Source organism: Hippoglossus stenolepis, chromosome 21, assembly GCF_022539355.2.
Source record: "Hippoglossus stenolepis isolate QCI-W04-F060 chromosome 21, HSTE1.2, whole genome shotgun sequence".
In the NCBI taxonomy this organism is placed as follows: Eukaryota; Metazoa; Chordata; class Actinopteri; order Pleuronectiformes; family Pleuronectidae; genus Hippoglossus; species Hippoglossus stenolepis.
Genome location: NC_061503.1, coordinates 14,175,684 through 14,199,025, shown reverse-complemented (window position 1 = coordinate 14,199,025; position 23,342 = coordinate 14,175,684). Strand labels below are relative to the sequence as shown.

Sequence of the window (23,342 nt, the reverse complement as noted above, 5' to 3'; positions counted from 1 at the left end):
GACGAGAGCAAAGAGAAACGTTTCCCCCCCGATGTCCTCATTCATAGAAACCAAACATACTCCTGCCCACCCACCCGGGTCCGCCTTTTACTCTTCCGTCTTGTCTCACTAGCTTTTGATCAATGTCTCTGCTATCACTCGCAGAGGGCTGATCTCTGGGGCTCCCGGGGCCTGGAGGGAGAGCCCGGTTTCACGCACCGCTGCTTTTTATGAATGGGCCCAAAACTGGAGTGGACTCGGCTCTTTGTGTGTGGCACAATGGCCTGTGACAGCACCGTCAGACATACAGGCCCTCAGGGGGACCGGGCAGACATGAAAAGAAGAGGCAGTTATAGGGAAGAGAGGGATAACGGTGCTCGAGAGTGATGGACCTCTGTGTGTGTGTGTGTGTGTGTGTGTGTCTCTATACATTTGCTGTGTGTATTTGTATATCTTTAACACTAGTGGTAGAAAACACAATTCACTGTTGTTGTGTATATTCCCTGAGTATCTTTAATATCTCAGAGCGATCAGAGTGGTACAGTTGATGGAAGAGGGCTGAGTCACTAATGAACAGATGCTGTCACAGGCTAACGACGTTAACTCCTCTTACCCTCATGTTGCCCCGGGCAGGAGTTTGCAAACACTTGTACGCAGCAAACGCACAAACATAACCAAACCTTACAGTTGTGCTGCTCAAGTAACACAAAAAGCCGTAGTGCCAAAGTTTTTGCTGATGACAATTTAAAGCTACAATATTGAGTTAGAATCAAATTCAAGACTAGAAAAGTCTATAAAAACCAGCCAATGTGAGCCTTTTCGTATCCGCATACATGTCTTTACATCTTTCTTTTTCGAGAAATACATTTTATAATATATATAGAACAATATTCATATCAGAATTTGTTATCTTCCCAAATATCAGTATCGTTCGAGCTCTACCTTGCAAAACATTTCTGCAAAACTTTTGAGACAAGCATATCAGAATGAAATATATTTTAGATTTTGCAAACTGAAGCGTCACTGATCCTTCCCGACCCTGACCTCTCTCTCCCCCCCCCTCTCTCGCTCTCTTCACGTGACCTGGCTAAAGCTCAACTTAAAGGAGCTTTTCTCATCTCCTGCTCCCTGCAGCATCCGTCACCGTTAGCGCTGCCAACTGCCTGCCACACTCAAGCGTTTCCCCTCCGGTGAGAAACTGGTTCACTAATGGGTCTAAAAAGTCAGACGGCCACACAATACAAAAGGGAGACGGAAAACAAAAGGCTCAGGATTTAATTGGAATCAATCGGCTCATTCCCACGTTTGATCCTCTGCACACACATCACATGCTCCACTTTGCATGGGTAAATACGTGGCCATTTCCAACCTGTGAACCTGAGACACCCCAAGTTGACCCACTTCTGTGGAATTCCACTTTTTGTCCTGGGAAGTATTATGAAGAGGATGCAGGCAAAGCACAATTGTTCGCACGACTGCACGTTTCCACACACACGTGCAAATATAGTTTGAAATCTGGATTAAGAATTGCGTTTGAAATAAAATGTATAAACCAAGAACAAAAATCACAGGCGCTCATTAAGTGTCTGCAGCAAGTCAACACCCTGATAACAAACACTGTATCAGTGAATCACACACATGTGGATGAACGCCAGCATTCAGAGACTAATCACTCAGTACAAACAACAACCTGCTGCTGAAACCTCACTGTGGTACAAAGCCAAGGAAACTCACCCCTTCTCCTACAAGGAAAATAAGATACCGCAAATGATTTATTATCCACGATAAAGCCACTGAGCTGACCTGAGGCCAGCAGCTCATTTTCCTGTCAATGACTTATCATACAGAGGCTTTTGATTTCCGTCAGTGCTCCATTTATTTCTAACACCTGTTGATTGCAGATTCAAAATGTGCAGGACCTCGTTTCTGCTTAATAAAAATACTAAAATCATCAGCGTAAAAAAATGGAGACGGAGAACAACAGTCTTTGAATAGATCTGGGTGTTAGTATTGTGTGTTGGTATTGTACAGCATACAGTAAGCCTATGGTTTATAGAGCATGCTCACTCAAACACAAAGAAGTAGAGAAATTAGAGTATGACCGAGGGGAGCGAGGGGGCCGTGGGAGTGTGAGGGTTAATAAATGATTTTCATTCAAAAACTGACCTGGTTACACAAATTAGAGAATCTGGGAAATAAAACACTACGTATACTGTAAACACTATAGAGTCTATGAAGCCTCTTGACACACGCAGGGAGTATATGGGTCAATAAATGCAGGGGAACAGTTCTACTTGAAGTCACTTAACTGTATTTTCTCCATATCTACAAAAAAGTTATCAGTCTGGAGCTATCGTCTGATTATCTTTTCTCTTTCTGACGAGTTTGACTGAATTATTCTTGGTTTTATTGGTCTCTTCAGAGCCAAAACTGAGCTGCACAAGCTACACAAGACATTTAACACAAATGTAAAATGCAGAAACTCTTACATGAAGATAATTTTGACATTTTTGACAAGAAGGAAAAAAGGCTGGAGTTAAATGTAGCTTGGAGAAATTGAGAATAAATAAAGGTTTTCTCTAATTTATGCAGATAATGTCAACAAATGTTGAAGCAGCCAGGTGGAACATTTAATTTAAAAGATGTTGAGACACTGAGCATCATTCAAGGCTCATTTGAACACAATCAATACTGCGGACCTGTACACGGACCTTTTCCAAAAGTGAGTCATCTTGATTTCTTTCCAAACCTGCTCCTTTTAACACCATGTTCCAGATTTGGAAAAGTTTGAATTTACTCCTTAAACCTGCCTCTTGGAACAGAAGAAAACCTGTGACTTCGTAAATGTTTTCAAGTTGGAACCAGTTCTTCATTCTCATGCCCACTCCTTGTGAATCACGTTCGACACTAAGCTCGTAGTTCAAACTGCACAGCAGACTGGATATCTGGGTCTGTCACCACAGGGAGTGGATCGAATTGCAATATAAAATGACGTAAGCCAGTCATGATCTTTCACAACGCCACACCTTCCGCCTCCAGACGTCCATTGGGACAGTCACAGCTGATTTCTTAGACCAGGTCATCGAGGGTTTACTAAAAATAAAGCAGCGGATATCAGGTCGAGCTCAGTCAGAGAAAAGGCTCCGTGAAGATTAGTGAGATCGTGACTCATCAAGTCCCTCATCAACGCTCAGATGTAAAAAAAAACAAGAATCAAACACGACAAGAAAACCTCAAATTCAAACCAGAGGTGGAATGTTTTCACTGCATCGTACAAGAAGGAGAGCGAAGGGGAGAGAGGAGAAGATGATGAGGCGTCACCCACCTGCTGCTTGTAACTTTCTTCAAACCACTTCAACAACAAACACACACATGCACACATGCACACCCCGCACTCACGCATGGTGGTTCACACAATGCTTCCCATTCTACGACAAGTCCATTGTCAGCGTGGAGTCGAGCTCCTGAGCCTCGTAGAGGTCTGAGCGTCCCGCTGCAAAAACTCCATTCCAGAGCTCCAATTACCATGAGAATGGATGGGAACCCACCATGATTAAACACACACACACAGACCCACACACACACACACACACCAGGGAGGACAACCACTTTGGTAGATCTTAAAACCTGGAGCTGGACTTTTTCAAAACAGGTGCCTCAAGTCAGGTGTCACATGATACTGATTAAACCTATTGAGTTTAATCTACCTATTTTTAAAGTTATGTGTCTATCTTATTGCAATTTTATTTTCCAGATAGTTTTTGTGGTAGAAAATCAGGGAATGTCCACTCTACTAATGGGCCTAATTGTTTTTGACACATCGCTGGGACACGTGAGCTCACATCCAGCTTTGGGGTCTTCGGGCTCACGGAGGGAACAGATCCAGTCCAGTCAGGTCCAGTTCTGTGAAGGGTCTGTTTCATGTTTCACAGTCTCCTGACCAGGCTCCTCCTCTGACAGGCTGAGATCCATCACAATTATGAGGCTGAGATTCCACATATACCCCCTCAGTCTGCCCAGATAGGCTCACACACACACACACACTCACTCACTCACTCACTCATATATAGATAAAACCATCCCAGCAAACTTAATAAAGAATATTCAAATTTTTGCTTTTATAATATTTCTCTCTTTAAAAGACCTGTTTTGTTTAGTAACACCTCTCTGAATTCACCGCCTAAAGTCTGCGTGCTGCACTAATGGTCGGTCAAAGTCAAAAGTTTGCCCTGCACGGAGCACTGGAAGGTCAGACACAATCAGCGCTGTGTGTTTTCTGCTCCAAAGTTCACAGGAGAGAGCACAGTCGCCAGGGCAACAAGAATAGCGGGGGCCCTCCTCGTATTAAGCCAAGTTTTTGGAGAGCGGGGAGTGGCTTTGCTGAAATGATCACATGGCCAACTCTGCATGGGAATGTGTGTGTGTGTGTGTGTGTGTGTGTGTGTGTGTGTGTGTGCTCAATTGGGACATGAAGAATGAGAATAAGTTCATACAAGCTCCCAGATGCCATCACTTGCAACAGCATTTACTTATATAACGACCTGCGACGAGCTACGACTTGCAATTAATACTGGATGTATTAAGACAAACAAGTTAAACCCATGACGCTGGTAACTGGCGTGAGAAAATAATGTCAGCGCGGCCAGTGTAAATATTAGCAGGGCCTCAAACTTTGCCGCTATCACACATCAACTTTGCTTCTTAGATCCTAGTTGCTGCAGCAACTAGGATCTGAAACTCAAATTTCTCTGCAGAAACAAACAAAGTCTTCTAAGCATCTTTTTAAATCATTTTGACTATACACACAGGAAGTTGTGTTTGGCTATATCCCGTCCCCCTTTGTTCAGGTTTGTAACTGTTGTACCAAGTCAACTGTCAAAGGAGTTTATTCAGTGACATACCTTTCCGTTTATCTCTTTTAGGGTCAGATGTCAAAAGGTCACATTCCTGCTCCTGGCAAAATCTCAGAGCAACCTCTATGTACTGGTATTCTTGGTAATTAGAGCCTCCATTCAAACCACACAAGTCATTATAGAGGTCATATACTGATACGCTTAGAATCTATTGTCCACTATCAGTCACCAAGGCAAACATCTGCTTGTTTCCATGAGGAAAAAGGCTACCCTCTAATTAAAAAGGTGAATAAATATGTTTCTATTCGAACCCTGTGATCTCCGGCTTCTCTGGAATTTGTCATTTGGTCTCATCTCTATAATGAATAAAGTCCAATTACTTCAAGAGACCATCAGTTTAGCATATGTGCAGAGAGAGTGTTTGGAGGAACCAGCAGCTTTACGTGAAGAGCCAATTCAACCAGGAGAAGCGCCACAGGCTTCAGGTTAATGGAAAGAGACGACAACAGCGAGTCTATTAGGTCTCGCAGGTGCTTCAGTGATACAAGTAAAAGAAGCCGTTTAAAATATTCTTAAGTGGTCAGATGTAAAAGCTGAGGAAAAATAGTCCATAACCTTCAGTTTTCTCTACGTGGGAAACTTTTGTTCATCCTGTGTGCAAGAAGTGTCTTGGGATTTTGAGCAGACTGAACTTTCAGGATTAGATCTGACAAGTAAAGACAAAGATCGGCCTCGGGGCCTTTAGATTTTTTCCCATGACTAAATAAAAGAATGACACGATTCTGTTCTTTGTACTGCACTCTGCACACACACACAAACACGGCTGTGTAAATACCCTTTCAAATTTGGGATGGAATACATTAACTGACATATAAACAAGTCAATCTAAAGGAAATACTGCATCGCCAATGTTTTCTGTGGCTCTGTTAAAACTGCCACTGCCCTTACATACCAACAAGAGTCATATTTATCATAGAGGACGGCAAAGAAATCCCTCTATGTGTGAACATGTAAATACATGAATCCCCTAAACTAACGCTCCTAACACGCGAGAGACGCAAAAATTAAAAAAACAAACAAAAACAAAACAAATATCTTGCGGTGAAAAGGCGGAGACACGCACATATGAAGATGTCGAGAGAGTTTGTGGTGATAAGAGCTGACGACGGTGTCGCGGTGCTGGGAACATGATCAGGTGATCTCCGCAGCGGAGTTAATATGTCACCTCCCGCCTCCGCCCGCTGCAGCCGGCTGCTTCACCCCTCGCCTGAATAAAACAGGAGGATTTGATGCTGTTGTGAATGCGTCTGTGCAGAGAATCTCCCGCTGAGTTGTGCAGGAGTGAAAGGCAAACTACGGGTAAACTCCAGGCCCAAATCTCCGGACTTCACTTGTAGGTCATGTCTAAAAAAGGGCAAATAATACTAAAAAATACATAGTGACGACAACTTGATAACAAGAAATGACTGAAGGACGACTGCGGATAAACCAAAAGGAAAAGCATACAGTGACTCATGCAGACTGTTGGACTGAAGGACATTTTTTTGGCCAGCTGAGTGAGATAAGACGCCTTTAGAGCCACGTTATCAGACCATTTAAAATCTCGCCCAAAAGATTTTCTCTGTTAACTCTTAAACCCCCACTTCCCCACCTCCGTCCCGCTGTGCACCAATAGCAGTGGCCGCTGAAGGATTACAGAGGACAACACAACATGCGCAGCCTAATTAGAACTGGATGACGACGCATTACTCACTCACAGACTCAAACACTCTGCTTAGAGCAGAAACTGGTATTAAAAATGTCAAAAGTGCAGTCAAAATCCATGACCGTTTAGTAATTAAATGTTTCAAACACGACATATATTCTATTCCTTCATCTTTCAGTCCGTTTTTTATGCTGTCAAATCATAAGCAGAACTACAGCTGCAATAGCTACATGAATGTCCGCTGAAACATCGATTACCAGCTGCTGTTAACCAGACGTATTTCAGGGGCCAGACCAGAGGTCTAATATTTAATGCTTGGATTACGGAGAACAAAAGGCCCTTCTACATGCTTAAGGTCCACCTCAAAAAGCCTCGGCCATCCCCTCAATGTCACGGAATCACAGCGTAAGCCCAATAAGCGCTGCAACAAGATGGTCTAATGTTTTTAGCCCTGCAATCAAATGCTCTACTCAGGGCAAACCCCTGACCAAGCTGAAACAGTTTAACAAGATTAACGGATGACAGGACACTGCGGCTGTCAATGTGCATGTGTGTGTGTGTGTGATTTGAAAAATGGCGTCATCTCTCAAATAAGCTTCCAAGGGGCTCTTCAACACACACACACACACACACACACGCTGAGTATCAATCTCGTCCTGCAGTGAAGGAGTCAGGCTAGTGCTCGCCACCGCCTGGCACCAGACAGACCCCCGCCATCCACTCACCATGCTGACGCTAGGGATTAATACTTGGACTACCGAAATGGATGTGTGGTGGGGGCCAATGTGTGTGTGTATGTGCGTGCGTGCGTGTTCCTAGGTGACTGGGGGAGGGGTCATGGGACACCACCTGCTTCCTATCAGACACAATGAAGTCAGCCAGAAGAGTGCACTCTCTTTCCTCAACTCCTCATGAAACACATGAAGCGCACACACAGACGCACACGCACACACTAACTAACCCTCCCTAACACATGCATACGCACACTAACTCTGGTTTGGTATTAGTTGCCTTTTGTGTTGACAGACTAAGACCATGGTCAAAGTTATCCAGCCCACTGTCAACATTTTGACCACTATTACAAGGGTTAGGTATTCCCCTTGATATTTGCCAATGAAAATTCACCTGTATTAAGTATTAAAAGGATAGAATCAAAAGCTAATTTGATTGATCAGATGTTTTCTGGACAAAATCAGTGAGGTTTTCTAACTTAGGACTATATCTTATTTTCGAAGTTCTTCATTTGATACCATGCATTGCACAGTTGGGCTTTTTTAATTAGAAGTTGGTTTGAAACGTGTTCATGTCCAGCAAACTTCCCCAAGTTTTGTTTTCCTGCTTCTACTGAAACTCATACTGGACATCCGGCCCTAGATGTCATGGTTTGATAAAGTTGGGGCATTTCTTCGCTCTATTTAAAGACTTGACTCACAGCCCGAAGTTCAAATAACAAACCTAAGTCACCATGGATTCGGCTGCTTTACAGTGTGAGTTTTTAAGTGCATCACAGCTACAGGTGTAAAAGACCGACCTTTCAGTCATGCAAGAAGTGAACAGACTGGTTACAGAGCATCAGTGAAATAAAAACCTACAGACAGGGAGAACGACCGAGACAACAACAGCCAAGATCCCACAAAACCTGTTCTGCAGGTCGTTGCGCTCACAAATACCTGACAGCTCACTTTCTTGTGACACACACACACACACACACACACACACACACACACACACACACACACACACACACACACACACACACACACACACACACACACACACACACACACACACACACACACACACACACACTTTCTGAGGGGGTGAATCTGGCTAGTCAGCACACTGAAGCCCCCAGTATTGATTTGTAAAGCACCTCTGGAGGTCACTGATGATAAGAGGTGAGACGCCAAACACTGTCGACCCCTCCACCCTGATTTATCTACAGGGGTTTGAAATGACAAGATCACTTTCATTGTGTGTCCTCTTTTGTTTTTTTCGAGTGGTAGACAGATGAGTGGTACGAACAATCCGACAGATAGATTTAGAAATGATCACACAGACCTCATGCTGTGCAAATACAGGAGGTGGAATACCTTCTCTCACATGACAATATCTTTGTGTTTACCTTGCTTTTGTCTCCTGGTAGTGGCGAACTGGGAATTTTGCAGGGAGTGGGGGGCCGTCTTCCTGTAGAAGCTGTTACGATCTAGCGAGCCCAGGTAAACAGGCTTGCGACCACGTTTTGACCCTATGCTCCCAGGGCTTGACTCATATCCCTTTTCCTCATCACTGTGTGAAAAAGGGTGCATCTCCCTGAGCACCAGCTTCTGGTTCTGCTGCTCTACCCATTCCTCGCAGTGGGTCTTGCGATCTTTTTTAGGGTATTCCTCATATTGCGAATCTGCAGATATTGAGCGTATATCTCTATATCTGTCTCGGGCCTTGTGGGGGGAACTTTCCCCTTCTCCCCTGGATTCGAGGCGACGTTCGCTCTCGTGGTCGTAGCGGTCCCCATCTCTTCGCTCATAGTGCTCCCTTGCTTTGTAGTTGTCCCTCCTTCTGGGGTCATAGTGCTCATGTCTCCTGTCATCCTCTGTATCCTTGTACCTGTGATAGTGGTCCCTCTCCTTATAACCACCACGTCCATCGGGTTCAGAGTCATACTGGACCCTTCCTTTACTAGAGTCCGTTTCTTCACCTCGTCGATTACAGACATCCCGGTCTTTGCTGCGATCATATCGCTCCTCGGCACGCTGGTCATAGTAAGGGTCCGTACGTTTTCGCTCATCATAGTAGCGGTCGTCTTCTCTACGTTGATAATATTCCTTTTCTCTGTAGCGATGACTGTCTTTGCTGTCATAATATTCCCTGTCACGGTCATAGTAGTGATCACTGTCCCTGTAATTGTCTCTGCGGTCATAGGTTTCTTTTCGATCCTGGTAGTCTTCATACTCACTGTTGTAACGGTCGGGTTCTCTGTCATCATGATTTCTGCGTTTCCTGCTTTCATAAGATTGCTCCTCTCGGTCGCTGTAGCGTTCAGTGTATTTCCTGTCATAATGATCCCTGTACCTGTATTTGTCCTTGTGATCATACTCCTCCAAGTCTCTGGGACTCCTGTAGTCATAACGTTCAGAGTTACGATCATTTTCTCTGACCCAATTATCCTTTCTTATTCTTTCCTCCTCCAATTTGCTATATCCTTCTTGAGTTCTGAAGTCACTATAGTCCTTTTCTTGTGGCACTCTCCTGTTGTCCTGATGGCCGTGATCCTCTGGGCCCTGGTAGAAACAATTTTTGCCTTTCCATTCAGATACCCTCACGTCGATGTGACCGTCCTGTGATCCCGGGTGGAAGTAAACGTCTTGGCCTTGAGGTCCACTGTCTTTTAAAGCTGCCTTGTGCTGGTCATTGTACTGCCAGCTGGGTTGTTGGCCGACATTGTCGTGTCTAATTTGGGCCTGGTCAACCCACTGTACTGGCCATGGAGCTGGCACATGCCCTGCAGGTGGCATTGGCCCACTTACAGGCACCATCATACCTCCATGGGGTGGCGCTGGCCAGCCTGGAGCTGGAAGTGGGTCACCAGGACTTGGTACCATAACTGGTCCCTGTGGATGGCCAGGAGGAACTACTCCATAAGCAGGATATCCAACCTGTTGCTGTTGAAGCTGCAGTTGGTGTAGTTGTTGTATCTGTTGCAAATGGGCAATCCTCTCCCTCTCTCTGGCCCAGCCTGCATCCCCCAGTTCATCCACGCTCTTCCCTCTCCTTACCGGAGCACCAGCTGCATAGTTCCAATCCACTGCACCAAACATGACTTGGTTTCCATAAGCCACTGGGCTCTTCATGGCTCCTGCTGTTTAAATCAGCCTGCCCGGTGCTGATACAGTTTCTTGTTCAACGTGGCGCACTCTCTCCAAAGTCCTGCATTCCATAACAAAGTGCTGTGGGAGACTCCACCTGTCAGGCATATTGTCTCAAACTCTCCCACTTGTTTTCTCTGTCTCCTCTCCTCTGTCTCAGCAGGACTGCCCGGCCCAAGCACCTCCCAGCTCTCAGTACAACGAAATCGTAACCTCCCCGCAGCCAATCTCAGCAAATGGGAGAAGGAGAGGGGGGGTAGGGTTATTGAAGGAGGGGCCTCCTTGGGTTAATGATTCAGTGGAGTCACATGAGTGGAGGATTAGACAAATGTCTCCTCCCATTGTTTGGATTGGCCAGTGCCTCTGTTTGCAGGAAAACAGTCTGGAGAATTTTTTCTTTGATGGAGGCATGGGACAAACATCACTTCACTTTGGCACCAAATGTTTTTTTTCCTGGCCATGAACAATCCTCCATCCTTCCTTGTATCCTGTTGGCTTTGTTTTTGCTCTTTCCTTTTCACTACTACGACTACTACATTCATGTTGGCTGCAGTCACATAGGGACCTCCCATAGACCATAGACATAGACAACTCATTCCTGTTTGTGTATACAACCAGCTCAAACTTCCAACACTGGTCAAAAGGTCAAAAATGTTTGTAGGTAAACTGAAACTGACAAAGAAACACATTTGACTTTGCCCTTAATTTCAGGGAGGAGCATTTTGATTGAAAGAGGAGTGTGAAGTAAAAACAGAAGTGAAAGAGAAAGATCTAGGAATAGTTATAATACTTAGATATTTACAGTGAGTAAATGAGTGTGAAGAGGTAAATATTATTGAGAGAACACAACCTGATTAAGCCAGAGCAGCGACTGGAAAAGTAGCTGCTGCAGTGTACAATGAGCTATTGTTGAGGACCGTACCCACTCTCAGAGGAGACACGATCTTTTAGTGTGAGAAAAAACTCAGGCCTATTCATAAAGCTAGAGTATAATATATCCCTCCCCCCCTTAACCTTCCATGAAAGAGGCTGATTTAAAAGGACTCGCACACACTCAAATGCAAGTGATACACACAGACAGACACATGTGGGATAGTTTCAATTTACCTTCAATTAAAAGACACTTTAATTTAATTAAAAGCTGATATGATTTTGTTCCCTGGAGCCAAACGTTTTTTAATAAGTACAAATTTGAGGAAAATCCATTTCATGGTTTAATTAAACTTGTGTTAAGTTAATCGAGCTCAGATAAAACTTATCACAAGCAAGGTAATAAAACATAAAAGGTGTTTACAGCAGGCAAATTAGAACTTATTTGTAAGTAAAACTAGAAGCTGTATTTTGGATATATACCACAAAATACCCTGTTACCATTTGATTATATCTTACACTCTTTTCTTAGCTTCTTTACTAGAAAACAAGTTTAATTGTTTTCACTAAAAATGTATATTTAACTAGCTTAACTGCCTTAAATCACATATATCTGAATTTGTTGTTACTGTTTAACACTGTTAAGACTCACACTTTCACAATGCATAAGCCAAAACCGGTATTGAACACTGAGTTTCACAAGCTGTGGCTGAGCATAGAAATCTTAGTTAGACAGCGTTCTCTTCTTACGTAAGACTGTTTAATTATCAGTGTTCGACGTCTCAGCTTTCAGGACCAGAACATAACCGAAACTGTGTGTTTGCATATATACGTGTCAACTGGAGGAATGTCAAAAACAACATTAGTCTGTGTTAGTTTATGTTAATGAAGCTGTCATTGGCTTCATCGACAACATGCGCATCTAGAAGAACTGCTGCGATTTCCAGGAATAAGGTCGTACATCAAACAGTGGGCAGCCGACTGACTGAGAGAAACCTGAAAGCCGAAAGGGATCCTGAAAACAGTGTTAAACAGATCGGGCGGTGGTGTCGTGGAAGCGGAGGGAGGCGTTTTAATAGTGGGTTTAAAGAATTACACGAGGCTGAAGGTCAAAGAGCTTAAACGAGAAAAGAGGAAACACAAAAGAGATGGAGGAGAGAAACCTGCTCCGGTGTGTGAGAAAAAAAAACGAGGTGTTTACAACCACCACCATGCAGGTTTCAAACTTAAACTGAGGCGTCATCATATTATATGACCCTGTTGATGTCAGCCTTGATATGATGCTCTTGTGTGCATATGTAACAACTATACACACACCAAACAGCTCTCCATGCATCACAACCCATGACGGGAATAATCAAGCATAATGCAAATAATTCAAACCATTAACATCCAATACATCCTCTACATATTAAGATATTACAGAAGATATCGCAAACACCACAAAGAAAAACTTTTGATCAAGTCAAACTGAGTATGAACAGTGAGATTGCTTCTTGGCATCTGCACAGTGAAGTCCAGTCAATGCGAGCCCGGTGTTGAAGGTACTCCCTGCCTTGTAACAATAAGCTGCCATTGTCTCTCAAGCATCGCACTCAGGCACACGCCCTACAAATGCACGGAAGAAACATTCCCTCCGAGGTGAGCATGTGCGTGCATGTGTGTGTGTGGACGTTGTTTTGCAATAAAGCTCCTGAGAGTAAAGCTGATATGTGCACGTCTTTGTGTGAGATCCGTGTTAAAGGGAAAAGAAATGGACATGTAGTATCATCCTTATGGATCCTGTTAAGCTTTTGTGTCCGACTAATGTCTTGATAATTACCATTTCAAACCTATTCTAATAGGTGCATTCTTGCCTTTTTACCTTCCTTCCTTCCTTCGATTTTAGTCATTTCCACATCTAACAGTGTGGCAAATATCAAAAGAAAAACCTAAAGACAAAATACTGGAATTTATTACTGTGAAAGGAGGGTGTGAGAATTCCTCAACTGTGATGAATGAATGGAAACTATGTTTTTCTCTCGTGACCCTTTGAGGCACCTGTAGCCAATGTAACCTGTTCTTGCCCTCAGGCTGAATCCTTTCATTGACAGACATGGAGATCAGGGATCCACCCACTGACCAGCGTCAGAGAGTGAAGGATAAAATCAAATCTAACAGGATATGAGTCATTTGAATGCAATGATAGTAATCAGATTGCCTTAGAGAGATGATCAAAGAGTAAGGAAAACAACAGTCTAATAGTCTAAAATTACACTGAGAAAAACATCTGTAATTTAAATAAAACATCCAATTAGTTTTTCCTCAATAGGCATCAAACTCGTGTAGAAGCAGAAACATTAACATCACAAAGCAGCCTGGTTGTTTCTGTGAATGGCTGTGATTAGACTAAAAGCTCCCACGTGACTGAGGACATTAGTACGTGAGGGTGGGTGCGTTTGACAGAGAAACAGTGAGCTCTGCTGTCAGCAGGCACATTCAACAAGTGGCATGTGCAGATGCAACATTTTAAATTGATCTAGAATCAATAAATAAAGTAGGTGTGGGCGATATGAATAAAGAAACCATTTCAGAAACAGTTTATGGCTAAAATAACCCTACATGAGTGTCTGTTTTTGGTGCATCCAGCAAATTCAATACATAAAAAATCTGACCGATGCTGGTGTTGATGTTTCCGCAGAAGAACGCTGCAGAGATCTTCCTGTTGTTGTGAACATGTCTGACCTGCAGAAGATCCTTTCTTCATATGTAAGAGACAAAGTCTGGAGAATGTTCACACTTAGTTGTCCTGACACTTTTCTAGAGTTCACGTCTGCTTAAATTGGTGCAAATTAACCTAATATACCCTAAAATAATTATTCTAATGGATTTGACACATCAGACCATTATACACGGTGACATTAACGCGATAGTGAAACAGTGGAAACAGACCTCTGATAATTAAATATAATCATATCACCCAACCCAGGAATCAGAGGTGTTCAGAGAAATTTCAATAATCATAAAAGTCATAAAAAAGGCTAAATATTTTACAAGTTCATGTTTCCACCTAGCTTCTCTGATGAGGAAGTTAAAACTATATGTTGGTTATCAATGCCCTTGAGCAAGGCACTAAACTGCAGCTGAAGCGATGATCAAAAAGAACAGGTATTCTCAGTCAAACAGCACAACGGTGGAATAAATGACCTGACAAACACCATCTTGAGTTGGAGCCTACCTGTCGCTCTGCTGGACGTGGCCGCTCGAGCCAGTCCAAACAGTGTGGAGAGGTGGGCCACGGGCCACGCGACGGCTCGCCACAACCACACTGTGGGTCTCGCTCTACAGTGGGACATAATCTGTCTGTCACCACCACTGCAGCAAAAATACCACAACACGCACTCACACACACAGTGTCTCCAGTTTCCTTACTGCTTTTGGAAAAGAACAGATGATGGAGTAAGGTGCAGAAAGACGGAGGTCTGAGGAAAGAGAAGGAGGGAGGACATTTGGATAGAGAGAGACGAATAGAGAGAGTGGAAAAAAGAGACAGAGGCCCGTGTGCATTGCTCGACCTCTCGCTATTTCCAGGAATGCACTTCGTACCTATGTGAAAAAGTGTTGGGCTGCCTAGGATGCACGAGATGGCAAAAACAAATCCGAGCTAATTAGCTTTGGCTGATTGTGAAGTTTCGAATTAACATTTGTATGTGAGGAACATTTTATTAAGCTTGTGATTATTGGATTCGTCAAATATATTGATCACAAGGAGAGAGATTGATCAAAGAACCTCTGAAGCACAACTGCAAGTGAATCCTCACGTTGTTCAACAGCAACCGACTGATTCTGCAACAAAATATTTCTAGATTTAAGAGAAAATAGGCAAATTCCTCCATGCACACACACACATATGCATCCTTATGATAACCATGGACCCAAATACACAGTCCTTCTTCCGCTGTGGACGGTAAATAAGGACGTCTTTGTCTCCATCATTCACAGTGGATGCTAAATAAACAGTTTGTGCGTTCGTGTGACAGAGGAATCAAAACAAGTCAAAGAGGAAGTCTGTTAAGCACTGAGGTCTCATTTTTAGATTCCTGCCATATTATATTTTGTCTTGTGAACGAACCTGCAGGCAACAGAACCTCAGAAGTAAACGATGACAGCACCTGAAACAAATTCAACTTGTGTTCAACATGTGTGTTTAATGTTTGGCATTGTTAAACTCTACATTTGATCCATTTTGATATTCAAATGTCCTCTGAGTATCGTAGAGAATATTTTATTCATCGCCATGTGAACTAATACCTTCGTGAATATATTGTTCCATCCAATATCTTTAAGTTTATCATGATTTCTTCATCTCTACAACAATTTTGGTTCCATATAAACTCCCAAATGCCCTTGTAGCCTAAGGGTTAAGCAGCCTGAACGTTCCCTCAGTGGGGCACCTTTCTTGAGTATTATCCCCTTCTCTCTCCTTTCATTTCCTGTCATCTTATTACCGTGCACTTTCTAATAAAGGCATGACATTTCCCCAAAACATGTCTCCCACTCTCAGTCCACGCTCCAGCACTCTTACCTTGAAGCTGCTGCTGCTCCAGGGCCAGTGTCTCCAGCGTGTAGTTGCAGAACTCCAGATTCTCCAAGGCTTGCATGCGGGCCGTCTCGTCCTCCTCCTCCTCCAACATGGCCCTGAGTTCCTCCGCCGTGTGCGCGTACGCCTCCATGTCGTGTTCCACCTCTTGTAGCCGTAGCAGCAGCTGGTATCGCTCCTCCTCTTCCCTCTGTGTCTGACTCTCCAACTCCATCTCTCTCTCCAGCTCCTTCTCAGCTTCCAGCTGGCTCTGGATCTCACGTTCTTGGGCGGCTGCGAGGTCGCCGAACTCAGCCTGTCCCTCCGTTATTTGATCGAGAAGGGTTACAGCCTGTTCGTCAGGGCTGTAGAAGATGGGGCTGCTGGTGAGAGGGCTGCTCGCTGGAGGAGCAGTATTTTGTCTCGGGCAACGTGGGGGTGGACGTGGAGCAGGGCGGGCTGGTTTGTATGCTGCTCGGGCTGCAGGACGAAGGACTCTCGGACGAGGAGGAGGAGGGCGGAGGGTCCTGCGCCTCTCCAGCACGGAAGAAGCGTGTGACTGCAAGAGGTCGGACACGGGGGAATGTGAGGAGCCTCGGATAATATCCCTTTCATTGCTATACTCCAGTATAGAAAAGTGTCGTGAGATGTGGGACTGTTGGTTCAGGTCACCGGCAGATGAGGCATCAGAACTCATGTAAGAATCACTTAATGAAGACGTCAAGCTTTTCTCAAATTCAAAAAGCTGCTGGGAGAGCTTGGCCTCCAGATTACTGGCTGAGGTCGCCAGGGCATCCAAGGTGATGGATGTCGGCATTAACCCGTTGGAGCCACGCACGGTCTGCTGGGAATGTGTCCGTGCCTCGGCACTGCTCATCATCATATCAGCATCACTGACGCTGCCATGGCGAGTTAACTTCTTCTGTCTGTGGCCCTCAACAAGGTTAATCAAAGTTTGGCCGAGTGTGGCACTTCTTTTACTGGTGCTGCCAACATCCGCTGGTGGCCTCTGGTAGAATCTGCTGTCTTTAGACCAACCGTGCTGAGTGCTAGGCAGAGTTAGACTATGTGAGCGTTTGGGCTGTGACAGTCGATTGTTACCATTAGTATAGTTGGAGCGATTTGTGCCTTGGTGCCGGCGGCTACGTGCGGGCAGGCTCGGCCGAGGCGGGAGTCTGGGCCTTGCTGGAGGACTGGATTTGGGTCTCTCTGGCCCTCTTTGCACCAGAGCGACAGGTCTACGTGGCTCAGAGTCAGGTCTGCTACCCCCTTCTCTCTGCACTCTTCTGTTAGTTTGAGCCCCAGCACCTTTGTTTTCATTTTGCCACCTCTGCTCCTCGGTTTTCTCGAAGTAATCCAGGTCCCACACGGTATGATCCTCGTACGGCCTCCATTCAGGATCATTCTCCGACCCATTGGGACACAAATGATCTGAGCTGTATTCAGACGTACAGCAGCTCTCCTTGTCTTCTTCTGGTTCAACTATGTTGGTTTCCTCCGCAGTTTTCTCTCCGTCTTCCTCTAGTTTGATGAAACGATGCGGAAAAATACCACGTAGCCCTCTCAGCTCCCCCTCCAGCCAACCGTCTTCCAAAGTGCTTATAACACGAATGCGATCTCCCACATCAAAGTCCAACTCCCCCTGCTCCATGGCCCGGAACTCGTACACTGCCACTCCGTAGACACCCTCCTCCTCCTCCTCCTCCTCCTCCTCCTCCTCTTCCTCCTCTTCCTCTTCTTCTTCTTCTTCTTCTTCTCCTTCGACTACATCCTCCCTCTGCTCCTCTTCCTCCCTCAGAAAAACGTCCCTTTCTTCCTCCGCACCCTCCTCAGCACCCTCTCCTGCATCATAGGGATCCTCGTAGCTGAATTGTTGAGGGCCTTCGTTCAGATACTGGCAGTCCGCAGGCTCCTGTGGAGACCGAAGGGGGCCGAGGAGCTCCACAAACCCTTCTGGGAAGATTCCCCTGCGACCCTCCAGCTCCCCCTGGAACCATCCCGGCTCGGGCAGGCCCGTGATGATGATCAGGTCGCCCTCTCGGAAGTCCAGCTCCTCATTAAGCTGTGCGTGGAGACTCATGAGGGCCCGGGCCTGGCCGAGGGCGTAAGGTGGGAGCTCCGAAGCCTGGGCCTGAGCTGAGCGTTCAGACAGCTGCCTGGAGCGTCCGGACAGGTTCAGATCCTTCACGCACGACGTGGGGAAGAGACCACGGACGCCCCAGACGTTACAGCCACGTTGCCATGTTTCCCCGAGGTCCGTGGGCCCTCCTACTTCTCCAACTACCACATCACCTACAAAGACAAAGAATAAAGAATGCAATTAAATATTCGTACTACTACAGGAGTCACATCAAAGAAAACTTTAAGACATACCTAGGAGTTTGTGCTTGTGTTGGAGCCTGCAAGGTGAGGTTTGCATAGATCCTAATAACTGATTTATTTCATTTTGATCTGATATCAGGTAGTGTCACATTAAAACCGCTAAAGTTTCAAAGTGCCTTTATTATTGCTTTTTTTCCAACAACTTCACTTGAGTCTGTGCTGCTGCTAATTTATCTGGAGAATCTGGGATTACGGGAATGTGGTTCTGGTCAGCCAGAAAGTCACGGAGGTCACATTCCAAAGACCTGCGGCTCCACCTCCCATTGTGTCGGAGCCCAAACCTGGAACTCTGTCAGTAGGACCATGGAAAATGATACAGGAAACGAACATTTCTACTCTCAGACAGACGGTACGACTCGTTCCCTTTTGTTTCCTACGCAGCCAGGAAACGTTGCTTATTTATGACCAACTGGAATGTTGTTACTGGGAAATTTGTCCAGGTAGAAATAATAAATACAACAATAAATGAAAAGTGCACTGAAAGAATTGTTGATTGATTATTTGACACAGTCGACCCGTTGTGAACTTATCATGTTCCAATATATCCAGCAGTGATTCTACAATACAAATGTGGCTTTTCACAATAGTACAGCTATGATCATCACAACTAGTACTTCTACTACTACTACTTCTAGTACATCTGCTGACACCACAATACATCAATAAAAGGTTTTACCAATGTGAAGGATTGCTGCAGACATCAGTGTTGTACAGCTGAAAGTTTTGTTGGATGAAAAACCAGAAGAAAAAAACAACCAATGTGAAATGTGATAAAAAACTAAACAGTCAGTCTGCTGCAGGGCAGACTTAGCTTGGTATGTGGGGACATCTAGTGGGGACATTTGGGAACTAACTATGCTAGTATATTTTGTCATCAATGTGTCTTTGACAAAATCATAGGAGAAGTAAAGAATTAATCAGATTCAGAATCAGAATCAGAATTAATGTCTCATGAATGGCCTTGAGCAAACCAATAGATTTAGATTTTACTCCTGTGTCATGGCATCAGTTTTTCAACCAGACTTTAGAGCAGTGATGTCACAGGTTTCATTCTTAGATGAAACTTTCTTTGAGTTAAAATAAAATCCTCTGATCATGTAAATAACATGCACATATTGCCTGTAAGCTACCGTTTGCCTTGTCTCCATTAACTGTGATCAATCCAATCAGGGCTGATTTGTTACATTAGAACCTGTTTGTCAATTGATTTGTAAGAATAAGAAGATGACTAACAATAAAAGTTTTTATCTTGTCTTTTGACTCTTATATTGTCGAATCGCTACTTGTATGGTATAATATAAAACTGAATTTTCAAAACTGGCTTCAACTCAAGTAGAGTAGGTTGCTTACAGTTTGTGGCAGTGGAGACAAGGTAACAGTCAATGTGACTGTCAGGCCCATAGACTGTTTATGAAGATGGACGACACGACAGCTCCAAAAAACGAAGCCAAACATCTTGCAGTATAGATCTTAAATTTCACCTCCTCCATGTTAACGGATGTGGCATGGACCAAACTAAAAATCAAAGTTCACATTAAATACTTTAATCACAAATCTCATATCCGGGATATTTTGGCTTCATTTTTGTACAACAGGATGAAGTGAAGTCTTGTCGTCCATCTTTGTTTACAGTCTATGGTCACACAACAAGGTCCGACACAAAACATCTACACTACAACACACAACAAAGAATTTACCTGAGTGCAAGGACATCAACAAGTAGCGTTAAGCTGAGTGAGAGAACACGCTCCATTAGAGTTACTATTAGAGCTACTTACAATACAGTGTTTGGCAAGAGTTACATCTAGTATCCAGTGAAAAAGATGTAAGAATGGGACTGAGCTGTATTTTCAATTGTTATTTTAAAAGTCAGCATCGTCTGTATGAGCTTGTGCAGCATGTCCATACCTCTCTTCAGTGACAGTTTGCTCGGCTCGGCTGAGCTGAAATCACTGATGCACACATAGAGTCTTTCTCCAGTCTTGGTGCTGGGAATGGTAACCTCCTCCACAAAGGTGCTGGGAAACTGACCTGCGGACGGGACAGAAAGAGGAAAAACACAGTTGATTACAACGAAGAACGCCTCTACTTCTGTGTCCTGGAGAAAAGAATCACTCCATCAATTGTTCATCTTCAGAACGTCTGTTACTCTATGTGTCTCCTGCATGTATGTCAACATCTTGCACCGTAACAAAGGCTACTTCATGTTTCCAGATAAGTCAAGTTATAAATGTGTTGATATCATCTGTGTTTTCCAGGAGCGGAGGAGCAAGCCCACACTCACTTCCCCTCTGCACTTCCTTTCAGAGGGATTCCCCTTTAACATCTTAAGTGGCGCTCGGCTGAAAAACTGAAGAGGATTTCTTAGAGGCTGATCCTTTGAGTGCAGAGGAAGCAAGGGAACAATGATACACACACACACATAATCTATCAGCCAAACATAACTGCTGGTTTATCTCTTCTTCTGCACCTGTCTCTCCCTCACTTGAAAAGACTCTCAACCATATGTACTGTAGGCTTTATTTTACAGTGATAATGAAACCTGACATATTACCTGTGACACCATCTTTGTTACCAAGCAACCAGAACTCGTCAACGACACTTAGCACCTCGATGACATCTCCGGGGAAGAGTGGCAGCTCCTCAGAGACACTGGGGAGGAACTCGAACACGGCACGCACCACCGACCCTGCTTCCATCACTCATAACCTGCAGACCCAGAAACAGACAGAAAAAATGTTTTTATATTCAAATGGAACGAGTAAAAATGCTAAACTTCAATAAGAGTGTTTCAGGATGAATGTCTTTCCCATGAGGCGACATGTCTCGGTCTATAATAAGAAACAGTGGTGCTATTCAAACTCGTCACCATACAGACCAACAGATGCCTCACACAGAGAGCAACCATTACAAAATGAAAGGGGAAGTGAGAGCGTGAGAAACCTGCGACAGAGAAGAGGGACAAAAGAAGGAGAATCGCAAAACAGAGAGCTGTACTTAAGAAGGCTGAAGGACATTCCTCAACACCCATTTATCCTTCTCCTGTTTCTCTGATTTATTATGTGTAAAGAAGTTTCAGGGATGGACAGTCTGGTCACGCAGTAGTTTTGCAGTTGCAAAATACCAATACCAACATCGGAAATTCCTCCGATACTGACGAAAATGCTGGGTCGGGCAAACGAGTACGCAAATCTATACCCATCGGATACCAGGTCTATAAAGTATATAGGTTTCACATTGTTGTCATTGTGGTGCATTTAATAATTTGTGTTCTTTTCCAGTTATGACTATCAAACTAGATAATAAATGAAGTTCTATGACATTCATCCTCTGTATGTATTGTTTTTTCAAAAGCTTTAAACTGAGCCAGGCGATACAACAATGATATCAATCATCACTTCCACACAGGGATAGAAGCATGCAGCTGTAGAAGCAGACAGCTGTTAACAACTCATAAGGGGTCGCTACTTGGTATCGGTCAGTATGCAAAGATATCAAAATGGAACATCTGTGCAAGAGGGAAACTAATGTTTCACATCCTTTTGAGTTGAATAACTATATCAAAACTGTTGCTTTCCCCACTCCCAATTTTCCGATTCCAGATGAATATAATCACATCGACCAACTAAAGCTCTTTTTAAATGAGCAAAGCTCTAGTTTGGAAGAAAACTGTGTTTGCATGTCTGACTCTGGAAGAGTTTGCATTAATAAATAAACACAATATAATCAAAATACATTATTACGGGGGAGTAGCCTTGAAAACAACTATGTGCATTACTAACTCACAACACATAAGAAAGCTTTTTAAAATGTGTGCTGCTTTGCTGACTCCTTCACCTATCAGCAAAATGAACACACACACACACACACACACACAAAATGTATTAAATTGACTAATTCATCAGCCCTCGTGTGTCATTATCAAGGACAAAACTAACCACAGGTGTGGATGGACACTCTGAAAGAGACGGGAAATGAGAGAACAGGGCTGCAGTTTACCACAATCAATGGGGCCTCTGTGTGGGCTCATGGAGCCGAGGGTGGCAGAGGAACAGAACTCGAGCCCAGTAAAGAGTCACAGTCTCTGGGAAGAGACACAGCTCAGGGTCTCCTGGATGTGGAGGTGGAGGTAGACAGAGGGGATAGATGAGCAGCATTAAGAGAGGAAAGCAGGGAGAGTGTGTGCGTGTGTAATATCTTCCTTCTCAATGATGGTTAAGCAGTACTGTTCAGCTCAACCTTTAAGATGGCTCTCACTGTTCAGTGTGTGGCAGGTTGTGTTAACGCCACATCGGAACGTCAGCCAAGGCTTTAACTGATGCAAGCCAAAGGGAGGCGTCCAATGAGAGCGCTGGAAATTACAGCAGGCGATGAGCACAAACAGGGAGTCTGTGCATTTGGGAAAGACACAAAGTTGACCGTTGTTTATTTTCATTTTAGAATTGGCTTCAGTTATCATGTTAATGACACTATCCTCATTTTAAGAATATGTGTTGGCTTCTTTCATTACTTCCTGTGTTGTCCTTTTCTATCACAAATACAACTGGTGTGAACTTAGAATTACTTTACATGAACTGATTTCATGTGAGACACATTACATGTTATACACTGAGCGTTTTTACATATATTCAAAGTGAATATACCAGATGCTCACACCACACATATAATTATTGCAAAAAGCACTTTAGAAACCACAAGTGAAACCATTTTTCGATTGACTTGGATTTGCATTTTAAAAATATCACATGCATTGTTTATTATAGATATGAAAGCAGAAGGTCTCTGCTCTATTTCTCCTACGCAAAGCCTCCAAATAATCACTACAACAAATGAATGCGCCATTTTGAAAATTCAAATGTAAATCAGTGATGTTTAAGCACTGGTTCTTTTATAGGAGAAATGTACGCGCATGAAACCATGACTTAAGTGACTTTTATTGGATGGTGTTACAATATTTCTTAAAATAATATCTATAATCTGCACCGCAACTGTCCTGTGTAATCACAAACTAACCGTATAATCACATCCTCTACATCTGATTTCCAGAGGATGAATACAGGGATAGAATTTCCCTTCCTGCCTTCCTCCCTCACCGCCACAGCTGAGCTTAAACCAACACCCAGGAAGCC

At 43.9% G+C, this 23,342-nt stretch overlaps 1 protein-coding gene across 6 annotated transcripts in view; it reads right to left on the bottom strand.

Moving 5' to 3' along the window:
• Positions 1 to 23,342, bottom strand: part of LOC118100342 (dynamin binding protein) — a 39,529-nt gene that overhangs the window by 8,103 nt on the left and 8,084 nt on the right. For 2 of the 6 annotated variants that reach the window (XM_035145308.2, XM_035145309.2), the window contains exons 2-4: positions 20,768 to 20,922; positions 20,122 to 20,244; positions 15,838 to 18,123 (exon numbers count right to left, since the gene is read on the bottom strand). In XM_035145308.2, coding sequence (XP_035001199.2) covers positions 15,838 to 18,123; positions 20,122 to 20,244; positions 20,768 to 20,912 — 2,554 coding nt within the window. In that variant the 5' untranslated portion in view covers positions 20,913 to 20,922. The other 4 variants (XM_035145311.2, XM_035145312.2, XM_035145310.2 and 1 more) reach the window with 4 other exon arrangements.